Below are 20083 nucleotides of genomic sequence, written 5' to 3'. Positions count from 1 at the left end.
TTGGCCTATTGGCCTTTTAATTAGGCCGTAAACTCCCGTTGGACAGGACTATGCCTTTTCATCAATACACCAGCAGTTGCTGGCACACAGTTATCTATGGAGTTAGTGAATTCCTTACTGAAATATTTTAATAAATACACCTTCTCTCAAGCTTTGACCCAAACTGAAGGAATGGGCGTCGGCGCTGGGGAGTGGGTGACTGTTGTGACTTGTGAACGGTCTCCCCTCCTCTTTCCCCAAGTGAAGTGGCCGTCCTAATGACCAGTTCAACTTTGCATATGTAAACCCCTTCCAGAAACAGTCATTGCCTTCTTCTCAATCCATTCCTTTTCCTGGAAACATCCACAGCACAAATGGAGCTCAAGTTTATTTGAATTCATTGTCAAAGGCATGTGGAGGATGAGGGGAAAGGGGATTGACTCAGACCCTTACGATCAAGGGGTGGGTCACTGCAGGGAAGCAGAGGAACCCCAATTCCAGCCCTGCTCTTAGTGTCAAAGCCTGGGGAGGAGGGTCTGGGGAAAGTAGATGGGGCTGTGTGCTTTTTATGATGAAGAAACTGTCCCTGCAGGATTTTGGGGTCCTCCCACTGGGTGGGGGTCAGGCAGGAGGTTTTCTGTTTTTCCAGACAAACCCCATCCTCTCCTTGAGATTAGGGCTGAGGCCCTACCGCCTTGGAGGGTTCCGTGGTCAGGCCTAGGCCCTAGAAGGGGAGAAGTCAGGAGCCTTAAGCCCTAGAGCTGTGGGCTTGATAAAGCCCTTTTACTAAAGATGCAGCTACAGGAATCAGAGCTGGAGGGGGACCTGAAGGCTTGTAGGTCCTACACGGTCTTCTTGGCTGCTGCTCCTGGATTCTGCTGGGCCCAGCTAGGGGAGCAAGAACAGGAGCAGGGCAGAGTGGAGGAGCAGTAGCATAGCCACAGCCAGGGCCCAGTGCAGGGGGTTTCTGGTGGCCCCAGGAGCTGCCTGGTTGAAGTGAAGTTTCCCACCCAGGGGGAGGCAGCTGCCTGAGGTTGAGGCTTGACAGCACTCCTGGGAGCAGGGTGGGGCCACAGCCCCATGATTTTGGGAGGGCCCTGCTTCACAGGCCTGGCTGCAGCCTGCAATGTAACCTGAGCTGGAGCATTTCAGCTGCAAGAAGAGGTGGGACCATTCATCTTCCCCTTGCTCCTCTTCCCCACTCAAAGGCAGAAAGTGTTAAGGGGGTCATGGGTTGAGCTCAACCTCCTTGGAACCCTAGCTTCCTGCCCACAAGATCAGTGAGTCCCTAGTGAACATACAGGGTGGTCAGAAACAAAGGGGCACATCGTGGAGGTATGGCAAATTCCAGTTGCTGCCTTTGGTGTTGGCATCATACAGAGCTGAGGGAGTCAAGTTTGCTAGACCCCAGGCAGCCTGGCTCCCAGCAGGTCTAGCTCCATCCAGATCCTACTGCTGAGCTACCCACTCCAGGTAGAAGGAGAAAGCCATGCAGCTCTGAGGGAGGACAGCTCCCTAATCCTTGGAGCATCGCAGGGCTCACCTCACGGAAGTCCAAGCCCTCAGGGCACATGGCCACAGCTTTCTGCTCTTTGAAACAGTCACCACCTTGGCAGGAGAAAGTGGCACAGATTTTCTCCTGGAAGAGAAAGCAGGAGGAGGTTTGGGAGCTCTGTGCAGACTGAACAGGTGGTAAATGCTGGATAGAGGCAAGGCTGAAGCCCTATCATGCCCGTGTCACTGGCCCCATCCACGACACGCTGTCTGTTTCTGCCTCCACTTCCCAGAGCAGGCAGGTGAGAATGAGACACTCCCATTTCCCTGGAGGGCTGGCAAGGTGGTGGTCACCAGGGGTAGAGTGGAATGTAGCTTGTCCTTTGGGATCATCAGGTGGGCGAGGCCTAGGAGCAGAGCAGGACTGCCTGAGGAAGTGCTGTGACACCTCTGCAAAGCCCTGACCCGCCTGCCTTGCCCCCAGGGAGAGCATGATGTGTGTGGGCAGCTCACAACCTGACATCTCCCCCACCGCTGCCTGGATGAGCACAGGTGCTTGCCCCAGGCCTCTTTGGAGCTTGTTGGGGACAGGAGTGCTGGATGGGCTGGACTGGGGAACAGTGGAGATATTAGGAGTGGGGAATCTGAGAAGGGGTGGGGCACCAAAGGTGGAGAGCTCAGACTTGGGGAGCTAATGAGGAAGGAAGACTTTTTTTTTTTTTTTTTTTTTTTTTTGGTGAGACAGTGTCTCACTCTATCGCCCAGGCTGGAGTGCAGTGGCGAGACCTCAGTTCAATGCAAGCTCCACCTCCCGGGTTCATGCCATTCTCCTGCTTCAGCCTCCCGAGTAGCTGGGACTACAAGTGCCCGCCACCACCACGCCCAGCTAATTTTTTGTATTTTTAGTAGAGACGGAGTTTCACCATGTTAGCCAGGATGGTCTCAATCTCCTGACCTTGTGATCCGCCCGCCTTAGCCTCCCAAAGTGCTGGGATTACAGGTGTGAGTCACCATGCCTGGCCTAGGAAGACATTAAAGTTAGGGGTCAGACAAGGCTTAGAGGTTAGCATATTCACAGAGGTTGGGGGGCTGGTGAAAATTGAGCTGAGATTTGAGGGCCTCTCAAAGGGCTGGGTTCAGAGTTGAGGGTTAGTGGGCAGAAGGGCTCTGAGCTTGTGGATGAGTAGGAATGGGAGTCAGAGGTGGGGGCTCTGAGGAATGGGGCTCGGAGCTGCAGGTTGGCTAGGCAGGGCTGAGTATTAAGGGTGGGGCTGTCTCACCCCAGGCGGACTCTTTGAGCATGAGACAGAGTGGCCCTCCACTGCAGCACTGCAGCCTGCAGGGGTCTGGGCTGGGGGCTGAGCTGTTGGACAGAAGGCAAGGGCTAGGACCTGTTTCATTTCCCCCTTCACAGCTGAAGCTGCACCAGGCCAGGTAGTGGAAAGCATTGAGTTGAATCAGCTGGGTAGAGAGAATGCAGGCATGTCCAGGAGGATGGGGGCACAGCCGGGCCTGGGCCATAGCTCCACGTTCCCAGCATCCCAGATACTGACTCCTCTCCCTCCTGCTTCAGGATCTGTTCCTGCCCCTTACTGTACCTGAATGTCAGTCTCTCTTCCAATGGCCTCCCTCCACTCCCCTTCACCTCTGAGAAGTGCCCTGTCTTGGGTCCATCACAGCCCCAGCCCCATACCTCACTGTGGTGCTGCCCAGGCTCGCACTCTGTGGTCTGGTTGGAGAACTTTTCCGCCTGGTAGCGCATCTCTCCAAGGCAGTGGAAGTTGTGGCATATCTGTGGACAGGTTTGACCACTGTGGTCACACGCCCAGGGCTGAAGGCATTAGGAAGGTTGTCCCCTCCCTCATATGCTGCTTACCTGGACAGGAGCAGTGGTCAGCTGACTGCTTGCCAGATTCCGGGCTACCAGTAAGGCCAGCGGGAGGACTGATAGGAGGAAAAGGAGAGAGGGAGCCACTGCAGAGGCCGAGGCAGGTGGATCATGAGGTCAGGAGTTCAAGGCCATAACCAGCTCACAGGTCATAGGTCAAAGAAAGGTCATGCAGCAGTTAAGTGGAAGAAGTCATGAACTTAGGGAAAAGTAGGGGCAGGTCTAGGGTCCAGCGGTAGTCATGGTCCAGGAAAGGCCAGGGTCCCTGGGCTGAGGACAGCTACCTCTGAGCAAAGCAGATCTGTGGCTACCATTGGCGACATACATCTTCAACTGAGGTGCTGCAGGAGCGAGCTAGAGAGAGGGAAGGACCAGTTCTGGGCGACTGAGGAAATCTACAAGCAAAATTTCCATTATTGTACTATGCAGATGAATAAACTGAGGCTGGGGAACTGGGGTGGGCATGGGTCAACCTTTAGGGAATAAGAGGTCTCAGGGGCTCAGCTGTCACTTCCTGCAAGTCATACTGTCAGAGTGACACTGAGGCAGGCACAAAGGGGCCTGCATTCTAGTAGCAGCCCCCCTGAGACTACATGTTGTCACTGGCATGTCAACGGCAGCATCCCAGCCTGAGGGGAGGCAGAACTGGAGCAGGTGCAGTGACAGGAAATAGATATCTAGTGCCTCTGATCTGGCCTCATTTGCTGCCAACATCAGAAGGTGCCCAGGGGTGGGAAGGTGGGGGTCATGGGCTTCCTCAGAACCCAGGGCAGGGAAACCCTGGGCCACAGAGAGTCAAAAGTCCGGGCTCACTTTGTCCAAGTGTTCTTCAGGATTCAGACCCCAGCCTGTCTCTTAATGAGTGCTGAGCCAAATATGGGAGGTAGCTCTGACTCTGCCCCCTGCAACACTAAGGGATCAGACCTAGGAGGGTCTGCTAAGCCTGGGTTTAGGTTTTTCCATACAAGGTAGGAAACTGCTAGAGATGAGAGTGGGGCATTATTCCCATCTTCTTGCACAGCATTGGAAGCTGAGCACAATCCAGACCCTACCATTCCCAACGCTAATGGGACATCCGTTTCCCTGCCCTCAGGGATGTAATCCTCCATCAGCACTCAGACTTGTCTCTCAAGTGACAGCAGCCAGGGTGATGCGATACACGGGAGAGTGTGCAGCAAAGACTCCTGGGTTAGGCCCTTCTGATGGCGTCAGCCTCTCTGTTGCCCATCTGTCCCCCTGACCAACAAACACTACACTCAAGAAACAGTTCTCTTGCTGGGCATGGTGACTGACACCTATAATCCCAGTGACTCGGGAGGCTGAGGCAAGAGACTTCTTCAGGCCAGAATTTCAAGTCCAGCCTGGGCAAGATAGAGAGACCCCTTTCTCTACAAAAAATTAGCCGGGCATGGAGGCATGCACCTGTAGTCCTAGTTACTTGGGATGCTGAGGTGGGGAGGTCACTTGAGCCTGAGAGTTGGGAGGCTATAGTGAGCTCTGATCATGCCACGGTACTCTAGCCTGGGTAACAGTGAGACCTTGTTTTAAAAAAAAAAACAAGTTTTTAGGGCCGTGCACAGTGGCTCACACCTGTAATCTCAGCACTTTGAGAGGCCAAGGCAGGTGGATCATGAGGTCAGGAGTTCAAGGCCAGCCTGGCCAATATGGTGGAACCCCATCTCTACCAAAAACGTGAAAAAATTAGCCAGGCGTGGCAGCGCACGCCTGTAGTCCCAGCTACTCGGGAGGCTGAGGCAGGAGAATTGCTTGAACCCGAGAGGCGGAGGCTGCAGTGAGCCGAGATTGCGCCACTGCACTCCAGCCTGGGCGACAGAGTGAGACAGTCTTACTCTGTCACCCTTTGTCTTCTCGCCCCTTTCCTTCTCCTTACTTTGCACAGATGAGGCTGGAGGGACAGCTCAGGAATATTATGGGGCAGGTAGACAGATACTGAGCAGAATCAGAAGGCTGGGCAAAGATAGATGGGTACCTCCTGGGCTGTATTAATCCAGGCTTCTTGTCCATCTGCTTTAGTCTGTGTGCCCCTCCATGGCTAGAGCATATTGTCAATATTCTCTGTGCCCCACCCTATCCCAGCTGTAGACCTACCTGCACACTTGAAGGTGCAGAGGGCTGTAAGTGTGCATGCACAAGGCAGGGAGGCTACAGCTGCTGCCCCTGGAAACCGGAAGCTGCCCTTCCTGTTCCCCTCCAATCATTTGTCAGCTCTGGGAGTTGCCTCTCACCTTGCTGCCACTGGGTACACATAGGGACCACAGAAAAGAAGAAAGCACAGCTGCTGCCCAGACTGTAGTTGGAGGGAGAAAATAAAGCCAGTTGACAGCTTGAGCCGATCAAAACACCTCCATCCCAACATCCCACTGGGGGGTGCCTTATTTGTCTGGATCGGAAACCTGGCAGGTGGAGAGGGCTCTCAGAAGAGATCAGAGGGAGAGGAGACCAGTGTCTTCCCAGACTGGACCTGTAATGGGAGGACTCTTCTGGATGAGGGTGGAGAGGGTCACAGGCTCATTCCCACCCTGAGAACTCTGAGTTGAGGCTGACAGTAGGACCTGAAGAATGAGGGGAAAGGTTGCTATCATCCCAAGGATTTGTTTTTTTAATGCAGAGGGAGAGAAATATCTCAGAACTTCACTTCCCCAACACATTGGTTACCTTTAAAGGTGCTCCCTTCACAGGGCCTTCCAGCAGGGAGGGAAATGGACAGCAAATGGAGAAGACAGGGATACCTGGTTGAGGCCAGAGACAGATTTATTCACTTTCATCCGAGAAGTAGGGAGTAAAGACTCCTCCTGGGAGGGCTCATCCCAGGCACAGCCTCTGGGTTTAGCAGCACCAATCTGAGGGTCAATCCCAGGAACAACTCCCTAAATGCTCCCTGCAGCTTTCCTCCGTGAAGAGCTAATTGAATTAACTGTTCTCAGCAATAAGTGCATTGGCAAAGGTTCCGACTCCATGTCTAAGAAAGATTCTTGGCTGGGCACAGTGGCTCGTGCCTGAAATCCCAGCACTTTGGGAGGCCGAGGCAGGTGGTCAATTGAAATTCTCTTCTTCCTTTGGCTGACCCTAGGGAGTCCAAACCTGAAGGAATCACCTCTGAGAACCGATGCTGATGTGGTTTGCCTGCACCTCAGGAAAGAGCTGTGCCCCTTGCAGCTGGATGGAGCTGGCCCCATGGCTCTTCCTGTGTGCCCAGAGGCTGCTGAGCTTCCTCACCTCTGGCTTCTGCCCCCACTGTCTCACCTCCACTTTAATTTTCAAGGTTTGATCTAGCTCTGCCTGGCACATGGAAGGCACTAAAAAAGCCCTGAATGAATGAAGGTAACAAATGAACAAGCCTTTGCTATGACAGGTAAGCCCATTTCCCTCCAAGGCTGTTTTGGCACAGAGTTCGCACGCTGACTGCAGTTGCTGGGCAAGGGGATGGCAGGACTCTGTAGGACTTGGTTCTACTTCCTCTCCACACTGTAGAGGGAGAGCCCATTAACCCTGGAGTCCCAGGTAGCTTCAAGACAGGGCTTTGAGGACTCCAACAACTGGAAAGCAGCAGGTGCATTCCTTGGTAGCCCAATGCAGTCACCGTTCTGACGAGTGGTCTGAAGGGGCCATCTTCTCCCCACATTTTCCATTCCAAGGCTTTAACTCTCTTCTCAAATGGCAATGTCTCCTTGCCCCTTGGGCCAGTTTCCACTAATCAGTGTTTCTAGTTGGCTCAATTAGGTTTAATTATTCACTCTGCTTCAGCTCAGGCCCTGGAGAGGCTGTCCAACTGGAATCTTATTTTTTTTGAGACGGAGTTTCACTTTTGTTGCCCAGGCTGGAGTGCAATGGCGTGATCTCGACTCACCACAACCTCTGCCTCCCAGGTTCAAGTGATTCTCCTGCCTCAGCCTCCCTAGTAGCTAGGATTACAGGCATGCACCACCATGCCTGGCTAATTCTGTATTTTTAGTAGAGATGGGGTTTCTCTATGTTGGTCAGTCTCGTCTCGAACTCCTGACCTCAGGTGATCTGCCTGCCTCGGCCTCCCAAAGTGCTGGGATTACAGGCATGAGCCACCACACCCAGCCTGGAGTCTTAAATGGAGTGAAGGCACAAGGGAATGAGTTGCACAGGGATGGGGTGAACCGGGAAGGAAAATACCAACCTAGACTGCAGTGCCACTGGGGTGGGGGTGGTGAAACTTTACTGCCATGGAAATAACCAGGGCAAAAGATTGGTGTGAGGCAGAAGGCTAGTTCCAAGTTGGGATTTTTTTTTTTGAGACGGAGTCTCGCTCTGTCACCCAGGCTGGAGTGCAGTGGCGTGATCTCAGCTCACTGCAACCTCCGCCTCCCGGGTTCAAGTGATCCTCCTGAGTACCCGGGACTACAGATGCATGCCATCACGGGTGGCTGATTTTTGTATTTTAAGTAGAGACAGGATTTTGCCATGTTGGCTAGGCTGGTCTCCAACTCCTGACCTCAAGTAATTCGCTGCCCTCGGCCTCCCAGTGTTGGGATTACAGGCGTCAGCTACTGCGCCTGGCCTGAGCTGGGATTTTTTTTTTTTTTTGAGACGGAGTCTCGCTGTGTCGCCCAGGCTGGAGTGCAGTGGCCGGATCTCAGCTCACTGCAAGCTCTGCCTCCCGGGTTTTTATGCCATTCTCCTGCCTCAGCCTCCCGAGTAGCCGGGACTACAGGCGCCCGCCACCTCGCCCGGCTAGTTTTTTGTATTTTTTAGTAGAGACGGGGTTTCACCGTGTTAGCCAGGATGGTCTCGAACTCCTGACCTCGTGATCCGCCCGTCTCGGCCTCCCAAAGTGCTGGGATTACAGGCTTGAGCCACCGCGCCCGGCCTGAGCTGGGATTTTTAAAAGTAGATATATCAGCCAGCCTGCCTCTACATGGGGCGAGTGCGGCACTGGTCCTTGGCAGGTTTTTAGACAAATAAGATATAAATGTATAATATAAAGAAAAAAGGCCAGGCGCGGTGGCTCAAGCCTGTAATCCCAGCACTTTGGGAGGCCGAGACGGGCGGATCACGAGGTCAGGAGATCGAGACCATCCTGGCTAACACGGTGAAACCCCATCTCTACTACAAAATACAAAAAAACTAGCCAGGCGAGGTGGTGGGCGCCTGTAGTCCCAGCTACTCGGGAGGCTGAGGCAGGAGAATGGCGTGAACCCGGGAGGCGGAGCTTGCAGTGAGCTGAGATGCGGCCACTGCACTCCAGCCTGGGCGACAGAGCGAGATTCCGTCTCAAAAAAAAAAAAAAATAAAAAATAAAAAAAAAATAAAAAAAAAAATAATAATAATATAAAGAAAAAGATTAACATTTTTTTTAAAAAGTAGATTTATTAAAAACAGGTGAAGATCTGAGTGTTGAGAGGCAAATGGGGTCTCTGGGGGATCCTGTCCTGCAGCAGGCCTGACTTTCGGATGACTGTGCTTATAAGGCGGATCAGTGCCTTCCTGCTTGCCTTAGTTCTTTCCATTTCAGACACCACATTTGGATCCTGGAGCAGCTGCTTAACTACCCAACTCTACCATGGCTATCTGGGCTTGGAGAACATGTGAGTATTAGCTACTTTTATAGTCAAATAGGGATCTTGTAGAAGAAACAGGTAGACAGACCCACCAGTCTCTCATTCTGACCTAGCAAGCTGGTGAAGTCTCTGTCGGTCCTAGTTCCCTTGTATGTTGGGCTGCAGGCCCATTCCAACACAGCCCAACTCTTTTTTTTTTTTGAGATGGGGCCTCACTATATTGCCTAGGCTGGTCTCAAACTCCTAGGTTCAAAGGATCTTCTAGCCTCAGCGTCGTGAGTAGCTAGGACTACAGTGTGTGCCACCATGCCTATTTTTTTTTTTTTTTTTAAATGAGACAGGATCTCACTATGTTACCTAGGCTGGTCTTAAGCAACCCTCCTGCCTCAGCCTCCCAAGTAGCTGGGACTACAGGCACAAGCCACTGCACCCAGCTCCAACTCCTTTCTTTATGCAAATACAAAAGGCAAACCGTGGTGCCACACTTAGTCCTTAGTAGCAGCCCTGGCTCATCCTCCTAGTCTTTCCCTAGTATTTGCATCAATGGCTAAGCTGATGGCAGACCTCATCCTGGGGTAATACTCATTCAGGGAAGCAGCAACAAAGGAGGGTAGGGTAAGAGGTCAGGTCAGATTTGTAGCAAAACAGGTGCCCATTAAATCTCAGCTACTACTAAAGTTGGTGAGAAAGAGGTATGGAGGCCTTAAGACCTGAAGCACTGAGTTGGTCCATAACCCTGGGCTTTAGAACAAGGTGTGGTTTTATTTTCTGGCAGAATCTTTTAAAATATAAAACAGATAAAACACATCTCAACCCTGCAATCTGCCAGCATGTCTTGTTTCTACAAGATGCATGCTAGACCATGAGACTACATAGCAAAGGGTCTTTAAGAGGATTTGGTTGGGAGAAATAGAAAAAGCAGATCTCAGGGAAGCCTGGGCTAGCCCAAAAGCTGAGCTACATCCCTGAACACTAGAGCAGTCCTTGTCTTTTCAGATCCTCATAGGTCTTCTTATTCACAACATTCCCACTTGAATCTTCATATTCTTCCTGAAAAGGAAGGGGTACACTTTGTTAGATACATCTCCTAAAAGAAATGTTTGGAACCAATCTCTAGGTACCTGAGCTCATCCTGGCCTGATTCCATGGCATACTCTGGTACACTAAGACTGGCATTTATCTAAGACAGCCTTTCTCAACTGGGGTTCCACAAGAGAATTAAGTCCCACTGCCCCAAAGCAGCCACGGTGTTCAATGAATTAACTTCTCTCGTAGACATCTAAAATGGTATTAGTCATGACCCATCATTAGAGTATCTGAGAAAATAGTTTATTTAGCTCTCTATGTTTAAGATGAGAAACCATGGTTGAGAAAGGCTGACCTGCAACAGCAAGTTTTCAAACAGTTCCCAAGAATCCCAGGTTTCTGCTCAGAGGCCACTGAAGGGTTGAAAGGAAGGTGAGGAAGTCTGAGCTTCCCCATGTCCAGAGCAATTCTGCTTGATTCTATTTTATATATCGGAGTACTATATTACAAGTGGAAGACAGTTTTGCTGCCAAAAAGAAAAAAAATACTGAAAACCACTGACTCAAAAAAAGGGAGGCTATTGCCAGTTACTATGGGACTTGGAGTGAGTCAATACCATTCCTTACATACATGTCATTCCTCATCTCTGAAACCTGCTGCTTGGGATGACCATCATAAGACCAACAAGACCCTCATAAGACCAACAAGACCATCATAAGACCAACAAGACCATCATAAGACCCTGTTGCTATGGGAGTACCATCTCTCATTAGATGCTTTCCTCAAAGGAGATCTAATACATGATGCAGAGTCTCGGCATTTTAGTCTATAAATCTCCACGGCAGAACATGAGATATGGGTACTCCCACTTGCCATTTCAATTTTTTTTTGTGTGTGAGGCAAGTTCTTGCTGTCACCCAGGATGGAGTGCAATGGTGCGATCACAGCTCACTGCAGCCTGGGCTCAAGTGATCCTCCTGCCTCAGCCTCCTGAACAGCTGGGACCACAGGCATGTGCCACCACTCCCAGCTAATTATTGTATTTTTTGTAGAGATATGGTTTCACCATGTTGCCCAGGCTGGTCTCCAATTCCTGGGCTCAAGCAATCTGCCTGCTTTGGCCTCCCAAAGTGCTGGGACTACAGGCATGAACCGCTGCACCCAACCCATTTCAAAATTTGAATGGGAGAATACAATCTGCCTTTTTGTTGTTAAAGAGACAGGGACTTACTCCGTCACCCAGGCTGAAGTGCAGTGCTATGATCATAGCGCAGCAGCTGCCTCAAATTCCTGGGCTCAAGTGTTCCTCCTGCCTCAGTCCCAATTAGCTGGGACTACAAGCATGCACCTCCATACTTGGCTAATTATCAATTTTTTTTTTTTTTTTTTTTTTTGAGACAGAGTCTTGCTCTGTCACCCAGGCTGGAGTGCGGTGGCACAATCTCAGCTCATGCAACCTCCACCTCCTGGGTTCAAGTGATTTTCGTGCCTAGGCCTCCCAAGTAGCTGGGACTACAGGCGTGAGCAGGTGGATCACCTGAGGTGAGGAGTTTGAGACCAGTCTGGCCAACATGGCGAAACTCTGTCACTACTAAAAATACAAAAATTAGTCAGTGTGGTGGCGGGCGCCTGTAATCTCAGCTACTCGAGAGGCAGGAGAATTGCTGGAACCCAAGAGGTGGAAGTTGCAGTGAGCTGACATTACACCACTGCACTCCAGCCTGGGCAACAGTGCGAGACTCTGAGTCAAAAAAAAAAAAAAAAAAAAAGGAAAAGTCAATTGGTAGATATTGTCACATTCTACTAGCTGCTGCAGTACACCAGGGACCATCTTTCACCTCCCTTCTACGTGGTGAGGGAGCTCTCTATCACTTGACACTATCCCCAACACCATCCACATTAGTACTCACCTCAGTGTCAGGCTGCCATCGTTCTGAAGCCTTCTGCAATTTCAGTTTGGCCCACACTGCGGGATGAGAAATGAACAGCAATCAGGATGGACGGAACATCTGTCGGGTAGCCAGTGTTATAATCCTCTCTCCCTGCCATTAGGATGCTCCCTAGAAGACCCTGCCTGTGAGATTTTTGCCTACCCCAAACCAGAATTTTGGTTCTGGACCACCTACAGACAAAACCCCTTCCACTGCAAAACTCATCATGACCTTGCTTTGCTATAAAAGTTGGATCAAATATAACCAAAGACCTCCGAGAACAAAAAACTGCTACTCTTGAAGGAGGTTAATTGTGGAACAACCTATGAGAATAATGGGAGAAAGTGACTTTACTTTCTTAAAGCTCATAATACAAAATTCTAACAGTTCAATAACAATCTCTATGAAGGAGAAAAGGTAAAGACATCTGAAAAAACCATCACAGCTTCAGAGGGAGTGATCAGACATGTATACACAAGAAAAAAACTCATACAAACTGGGGAAAGAACAACTTGAATCTTTTTTTTTTTTTTTTGAGATGGAGTTTCGCTCTTTTTGCCCAGGCTGGAGTGCAATGGCGCGATCTCAGCTCACTGCAACCTCCGCCTCCTGGGTTCAAGCGATTCTCCTGCCTCAGCCTCCCAAGTAGCTGGGATTACAGGCATGTGCCACCATGCCTGGCTAATTTTGTATTTTTAGTAGAGACGGGGTTTCTCCATGTTGGTCAGGCTGGTCTTGAACTCCCGACCTCAGGTGATCCACCTGCCTCGGCCTCCCAAAGTGCTGGGATTACAGGCATGAGCCACCATGCCCAGCCAACTTGAATCTTAAAGCATGGTATCAGAAAGGTGAACTCTTAGATCAGATGAGAACAGATGGCTACATGGAATACATAAGACAGGTCCACTGCCAGAAAGGGAAGATAATAAAATATTAATAGATGATGAGAAAACAGAACTTGATTCCTGTGTTTTCACCTTTCCCATAAAGTAGAATAATCTCAACTTGACAAGATTAGAAGAAATATCACAGAGAGACAGTTGAAGCCTAAGATGGGTGAATGAATAGTAAATGAAACAATATATGATAAAATGCTTAGCTCTGCACCCGGCACATAGGTGGCTCAATTAATCAACTTTTCCTTCTTTGCTAATTGCTTTAAATTAGCTGAAGTTGGCCAGGCACAGGGGCTCATGCCTATAATCCCAGTACTTTGGGAGGCCGAGGCAGGTGGAATACCTGAGGTCGGGAGTTCGAGACTAGCCTGACCAACATGGAGAAACCCCATCTCTACTAAAAATACAAAATTAGCCGGGCGTGGTGGTGCATGCCTGTCATCCCAGCTACTCAGGAGGCTGAGGCAGGAGAATCGCTTGAACCTGGGAGGTGGAGGTTGCGGTGAGCCAAGATCGCACCAGCCTGGGCAACAAGAGCAAAACTCTGTCTAAAAAATAAATAAATAAAAAAAAATAAGCTGAAGTCTTCAAGCCCAGATAATATGCATATCAGGAAGGAATGGAGAAGTTATGTGCTTACTATGTGACAGGGCAGCCCTGTCATATTCTTTGCTGAAGCCCTTCAAGAATCTAACCAAGAATTCAGCCTGGGTGACAGAGCAAGACTCTGTCAAAAAAAAAAAAACAGGCCAGGTGTGGTGGCTCACGCCTTTAATCCCAGCACTTTGGGAGGCTGAGGTGGGCAGATCACCTGAGGTTGGGAGTTCGAGACCAGCCTGACCAACATGGAGAAACCCCATCTCTACTAAAAATACAAAATTAACCAGGTGTGGTGGTGCATGCCTGTAATCCCTGCTACTCAGGAGGCTGAGGCAGGAGAATCGCTTGAACCCAGGAGATGGAGGTTGCAGTGAGCTGAGATCGTGCCACTGCACTCCAGCCTGGGCAACAAGAGCGAAACTCCGTCTCAAAAATAAATAAATAAATAAGAATATTAATAAAGTGCGACCAATCACCTAAATGGCGATTTCTGGTGGCAATTTCAGAGGACTCTTTCTTAGCTTTTGTACAATTAAAAAAAACATAAATCTAAATAAATGGAATAATTAACATAATAAATTTATAAGTAAAACTCTCCATTTAAGTAAAAAAATAAATAAACAAAATAAATCACTGCGGCTGGGTGCAGTGTCTCACGCCTGTAATCCTAGCACTTTGGGAGGCTGAGGTGGATGGATTGCCTGAGCTCAGGAGTTTGAGACCAGCCCGGGCAACAAAGTGAAACCCCGTCTCTACTAAAATACAAAAAAATTAGCCAGGCATGGCGGCGTGCACCTGTAGTCTCAGCCACTCGGGAGGCTGAGACAGGAGAATCGCTTGAACCCAGGAGGTGGAGGTTGCAGTGAGTGGAGATCATGCCACTGCACTCCACTCACAACAGAGCGAGACTCCATCTCAAAAACAAACAAACAAACAAAATCACAGCAACTTAAATGACAGTACAGAATCTCTTCCTCCAGGCTAAAATCTCCAAGAGAGAAATAAAAATTTCAAAAGAATGATCTAAACAAGTTAATCCAGGCCAGGAATGGTGACATGAGAATCAGTTGAGCCCAGGAGGCAGAGGCTGCAGTGATCCAAGATTGTACCACTACACTCCAGCCTGGGCAAAGAGCAAGACCCTGTCTCAGAAAAAGAAAGAGAGAGAAGACAGGGGCTGGGTTTGGGTGCAGTAGAAATTGAGGTAGAAATAAAACTACAAATGCTATGTGGTGAACCTAAAAAGATCAAGGGAAGCCATGATGGGTAGAAATAATACAATTAGTCAAAACAGTGGCAATAACAACATTCATAGGGAGAAACTGACTAACCTAGACAGCTGAGTAAGTAGATAAATTCTGAAAGTAGTAATGCAGTTGAAGAATCATGAACCTGCCAATGATATTCTTCTTTTTTTTTTTTTTTTTTTTGAGACGGAGTGTCGCTCTGCCTCCCAGGCTGGAGTGCAGTGGTGTGATCTGGGCTCACTGCAAGCTCAATCTCCTGGGTTCACGCCATTCTCCTGCTTAGCCTCCCGAGTAGCTGGGACTACAGGCGCCCGCCACCACGTCCGGCTAATTTTTTATATTTTTAGTAGAGATGGGATTACACTGTGTGAGCCAGGATGGTCTTGATCTCCTGACCTCGTGATCCGCCTGCCTTGGCCTCCCAAAGTGCTGGGATTACAGGTGTGAGCCACCACGTCCGGCCCTGCCAGATATTCTAAAAAAAAAAAAAAAAAAAATTAGGGCCAGGCGTGGTGGCTCACACCCGTAATCCCAACACTTTGGGAGGCCGGGGCGCGTGCATGACGAGGTCAGAGATCAAGACCATCCTGGCTAACACGGTGAAACCCCGTCTCTCCTAAAAATACAAAAATTGGCTGGGTGTGCTGGTGTGCGCCTGTAGTCCCAGCTACTTGGGAGGCTGAGACAGGAGAATCGCTTTAACCTGGGAGGTGGAGGTTGCAGTGAGCAGAGATTGCGCCACTGCTTTCCAGCCTGGCGACAGTGCGAGACTCTGTCTAAAAAAAAATACTATATGGCTAAGAGAATACAATTCCTTTCTAGAAAAACTCTTAATGACCAACCCTTAAAAAAAAAATCCCCTGATGAGTGTGATTTCAAAGAAGGCAGTATGGCATTGTGGAAAGAGGAAAGACTGTTTTAAGACACACGTGCTGTAATCCCAGCACTTTGGGAAACCAAGGCAGGCAGGTCACCTGAAATCAGGAATTTGAGACCAGCCTGGCCAACATGCTAAAACCCCATCTCCATTAAAAATACAATTAGCCAGCCGGGCGCGGTGGCTCAAGCCTGTAATCCCAGCACTTTGGGAGGCCGAGACGGGCGGATCACGAGGCCAGGAGATCGAGACCATCCTGGCTAACACAGTGAAACCCCGTCTCTACTAAAAAAATACAAAAAACTAGCCGGGCGAGGTGGTGGGCGCCTGTAGTCCCAGCTACTCGGGAGGCTGAGGCAGGAGAATGACGTAAACCCAGGAGGCGGAGCTTGCAGTGAGCTGAGATCCGGCCACTGCACTCCAGCCCGGGCGACAGAGTGAGACTCCGTCTCAAAAAAAAAAAAAAAATACAATTAGCCAGATGTGGTGGCGAGTACCTGTAATTTCAGCTACTCGGGAGGCTGAGGCAGGAGAATTGCTTGAAACCAGGAGGTGGAGTTTGCAGTGAGCTGAGATCACGCCACTGCACTCCAGCCTGGGTGACAGAGCAAGACTCCGTCTCAAAAATTAAAAAAAAAAAATTAAATTAAAAAAAAAAAGAAAAAGGCTGCCATGAAAAGGTTAATGGCAGAGAAAGCTACCACTGCTGGGAAAACAGGAAGCCTGGCAGCAGTCCTCTATGTGCTTCAGCAGCACATTCCCTGACATGTACTCTACTTCACTTTCCTTAAGAGGTATTTGGCTGCTGTGTTTCTATAGCCTCAAACACAAGCTTACTGAGGGCACTTCTATTTTTTCCTTTATATCAGTAATTCTTTAACATGAGCATGGTGGCTCATGCCTATAATCCTAGCACTTTGGGAGGCCAATGCGGGTGCATCACTTGAGGTCAGAAGTTCCAGGCCAGCCTGGCCAACATGGTGAAACCCCGTCTTTATTAAAAATACAAAAATTGGCCGGGCGCGGTGGCTCAAGCCTGTAATCCCAGCACTTTGGGAGGCCGAGACGGGCGGATCACAAGGTCAGGAGATCGAGACCAGCCTGGCTAATACGGTGAAACCCCGTCTCTACTAAAAAATACAAAAAAAACTAGCCGGGTGAGGTGGCGGGCGCCTGTAGTCCCAGCTACTCGGGAGGCTGAGGCAGGAGAATGGCGTGAACCCGGGAGGCGGAGCTTGCAGTGAGCTGAGATGCGGCCACTGCACTCCAGCCTGGGCGACAGAGCTAGACTCCGTCTCAAAAAAAAAAAAAAAAAAAATACAAAAATTGCTGGGCGTGGTGGTACATGCCTATGGTCCCAGCTACTGGGGAGGTTAAGGCACAAGAATTGCTTGACCCCAGGAGGCAAAGGTTGCAGTGAGCCGAGATCAGTCACTGCACTCCAGCCTGGGCAACACAGCAAGACTCTGTCTCAAAAAAAATAATAACAAAAAAAATAGGCCGGGCGCGGTGGCTCAAGCCTGTAATCCCAGCACTTTGGGAGGCCAAGGCGGGCGGATCACAAGGTCAGGAGATCGAGACCACAGTGAAACCCCGTCTCTACTAAAAATACAAAAAATTAGCCGGGTGCGGTGGCGGGCGCCTGTAGTCCTAGCTACTCAGGAGGCTGAGGCAGGAGAATGGCGTGAACCCAGGAGGCGGAGCTTGCAGTGAGCCGAGATCGCGCCACTGCACTCCAGCCTGGGCAACAGCGTGAGACTCCGTCTCAAAAAAAAAAAAAAAAAATAAGGTTGGGTGCAGTGGTTCATGCCTATGATCCCAGCATTTTGTAGGGCCAAGGTGGGAGGATCACTTCAGCCCAGGAGTTTGAGACCAGCCTGGGCAACATAAGGAAACCCCATCTGTACCAAAAAGGAAAAAAAAAAAAAAGAAGGAAAAAAAAGAAAATAAACTCAGAATAGATATAAAACACTTGGTTTCCTACTTTGTCATAAGAAGTCAAGAAATTATGTAAGTTAAAGAATCTTGGCCGGGCGCGGTGGCTCAAGCCTGTAATCCCAGCACTTTGGGAGGCCGAGACGGGCGGATCACGAGGTCGGGAGATCGAGACCATCCTGGCTAACACGGTGAAACCCCGTCTCTACTAAAAAAATACAAAAAAAAAACTAGCCGGGCGAGGTGGTGGGCGCCTGTAGTCCCAGCTACTCGGGAGGCTGAGGCAGGAGAATGGCGTGAACCCGGGAGGCGGAGCTTGCAGTGAGCTGAGATCCGGCCACTGCACTCCAGCCTGGGTGACAGAGCGAGACTCCGTCTCAAAAAAAAAAAAAAAAAAAAGAATCTTAGCACAGTCCCACTGAAGAGGTAATCTCTGTCAATATAAACAGTCTCAAATGATAGACAGGTTGTAGCATGTTGCATGCTGGGCAGGGATCACGCCTGCAATCCCAGCACTTTCAGAGGCTGAGGCAGGCAGATTGCTTGGGTACAGGACTTTAAGACCAGCCTGGGCAACATGGTGAAACATCATCTCTACAAAAAATACAAAAATTAGCCGGGCATGGTGGCACAAGCCTGTAGTCCCATCGACTTGGGAATCTGAGGCGGGAGGATCACTTGAGTCTGGGAGGCAGAGACTGCAGTGAGCTGTGATTGTACCACTGTACTCCAGCCTGGGCAATAGAGTTGGAAGCCCAAGGTTCAAGCTGACCAAACAGCTGAATAGCCTGCTAAGCATAACTGAGAGTAAAGTGCCTGTAATTTAACAAAGTGGAGGGGTAAATACCTTACTTCTGTCTAACCAGCCAACAGTGAAATGTGACATAGATCCACTGAAAAGAAAATAAAAAGCCAGGACAGGCATGGTGGCTAATGCCTATAATCCCAGTACTTTAGGAAGCCAAGGCAGGCAGGTCACCTGAGGTCAGGAGTTTGAGACCAGCCTGGCCAACATGCTAAAACCCCGTCTCTACTAAAAATACCAAAAAAATTAGCCAGGCGTGGTGGCAAGCACCTGTAATTCCAGCTACTTGGGAGGCTGAGGCAGGATAATCACTTGAAACCAGGGGGTGGAGGTTGCAGTGAGCTGAGATCACGCCACTGCACTCTAGCCTGGGCGACAGAGCGAGACTCTGTCTCAGAAATTAAAAAAAAAAATTAAATTAAATTTAAAAAAGAAGAAAAGAAAAAGGCTGCCATGAAAATGTTAATGGCAGAGAAAGCTCCCACTGCTGGGAAAACAGGAAGCCTGGCGGCGGTCCTCTAAGTGCTTCAGCAGTACCTTCCCTCACATGCACTCCACTTTACTTTCCTCAAGAGGTATTTGGCTGCTGTGTTTCTATAGCCTCAAACACAAGCTTACTGAGGGCACTTCTATTTCTTCCTTTATATCAGTCATTCTTTAACACATTAAAATCAATTCAGAAAACTATATATACAACCATTCAATCAAAATCTTGCATACAAGGGAGTTCACAGACCCAGGCTAAAAGCCCTGGTCTATACTCAGCACAGGGCTCTTCTCAAAGGAGAAACAATCAGTATTGCCGACTAATTCATTCCCCTTAAAAATGCAATAATTAGCTGGACGCGGTGGATCATGCCTGTAATCCCAGCACTTTGGGAGGCCGAGGCGGGCGGATCACCTGAGGTCGGGAGTTTGAGACCAGCCTGACCAACATGGAGAAACCCCGTCTCTAAGTAGCTGGGCATGGTGGCACATACTTGTAATCCCAGCTACTCGGGAGGCTGAGGTAGGAGAATCGCTTGAACCCAGGAGGCAGAGGTTGCAGTGAGCCGAGATCGCACCATCACACTCCAGCCTGGGCAATATGAGCGAAACTCCATCTCAAAAAAAAAAAAAAAAAAAAGCAATAATTAGGTGTGGTGGCTCATGCCTGTTATCCCAGCCAGCACTTTGGGAGGCCAACGTGGGTAGATCACTTGAGGTCAGGAGTTCAACACCAGCCTGGCCAACATGGTGAAAGCCCATCTCTACTAAAAATAGAAAAATTAGCTGGGCGTGGTGGCGCTTGCCTGTAATCCCAGGCACTAGGGAGGCTGAGGCAGGAGAATTGCTTGAGCCCAGGAGACGGAGGTTGCAGGAGCCAAGATTGCACCACTGCACTCCAGCCTGGCGACAGAACAAGACTCTGTCTCAGAAACAAAACAAAGGCTGGGCGTGGTGGCTCACGCCTGTAATCTCAGCACTTTGGGAGGCCAAGGCGGGCAGATCACGAGGTCAGGAGATCGAGACCATCCTGGCTAACACTATGAAACCCCATCTCTCCTAAAAATACAAAAAATTAGCCAGGCGTGGTGGCGGGCGCCTGTAGTATCAGCTACTGGGATGCTGAGGCGGGAGAATGGCATGAACCCGGGAGATGGAGCTTGCAGTGGCTGAGATCGTGCCACTGCACTCCAGCCTGGGTGACAGAGTGAGACTCCATCTCAGAAAAAAAAAATTAGCCAGGCACAGTGGCGCGTGCCTGTAGTCCCAGCTACTCGGGAGGCTGAGGCAGGAGAATCGCTCGCACCCAGGAGGCGGAGGTTGCAGTGAGCTGAGATCACGCCATTGCACCCCAGCCTGGCGACAGAGCG

General features: G+C 49.8%; 1 protein-coding gene and 1 long non-coding RNA gene across 2 annotated transcripts in view; both read right to left on the bottom strand.

Moving 5' to 3' along the window:
- Window positions 1-345: 345 nt before the first annotated feature.
- Window positions 346-8185, bottom strand: LOC105494755 (uncharacterized). Its single transcript, XR_011622899.1, has 3 exons — window positions 3350-8185; window positions 3167-3265; window positions 346-1618 (listed from the first exon to the last, which is right to left on the bottom strand). It is a non-coding gene; the product is annotated as an uncharacterized lncRNA (long non-coding RNA).
- A 514-nt stretch (window positions 8186-8699) lies between these two features.
- The window catches only part of LOC105494757 (splicing factor 3a subunit 3), a 35069-nt gene continuing 23685 nt past the window's right edge, over window positions 8700-20083 (bottom strand). Inside the window, exons 16-17 of the mRNA XM_011763532.2 lie at window positions 11847-11902; window positions 8700-9960 (exon numbers count right to left, since the gene is read on the bottom strand). Of these exons, the coding sequence (XP_011761834.1) occupies window positions 9883-9960; window positions 11847-11902 (134 nt within the window). The 3' untranslated portion in view covers window positions 8700-9882. The remainder of the gene's footprint in view (window positions 9961-11846; window positions 11903-20083) is intronic.

This window comes from Macaca nemestrina, chromosome 1, assembly GCF_043159975.1.
Source record: "Macaca nemestrina isolate mMacNem1 chromosome 1, mMacNem.hap1, whole genome shotgun sequence".
Lineage (NCBI taxonomy): Eukaryota > Metazoa > Chordata > Mammalia > Primates > Cercopithecidae > Macaca > Macaca nemestrina.
This window is presented reverse-complemented; position numbering and strand designations above follow the sequence as displayed.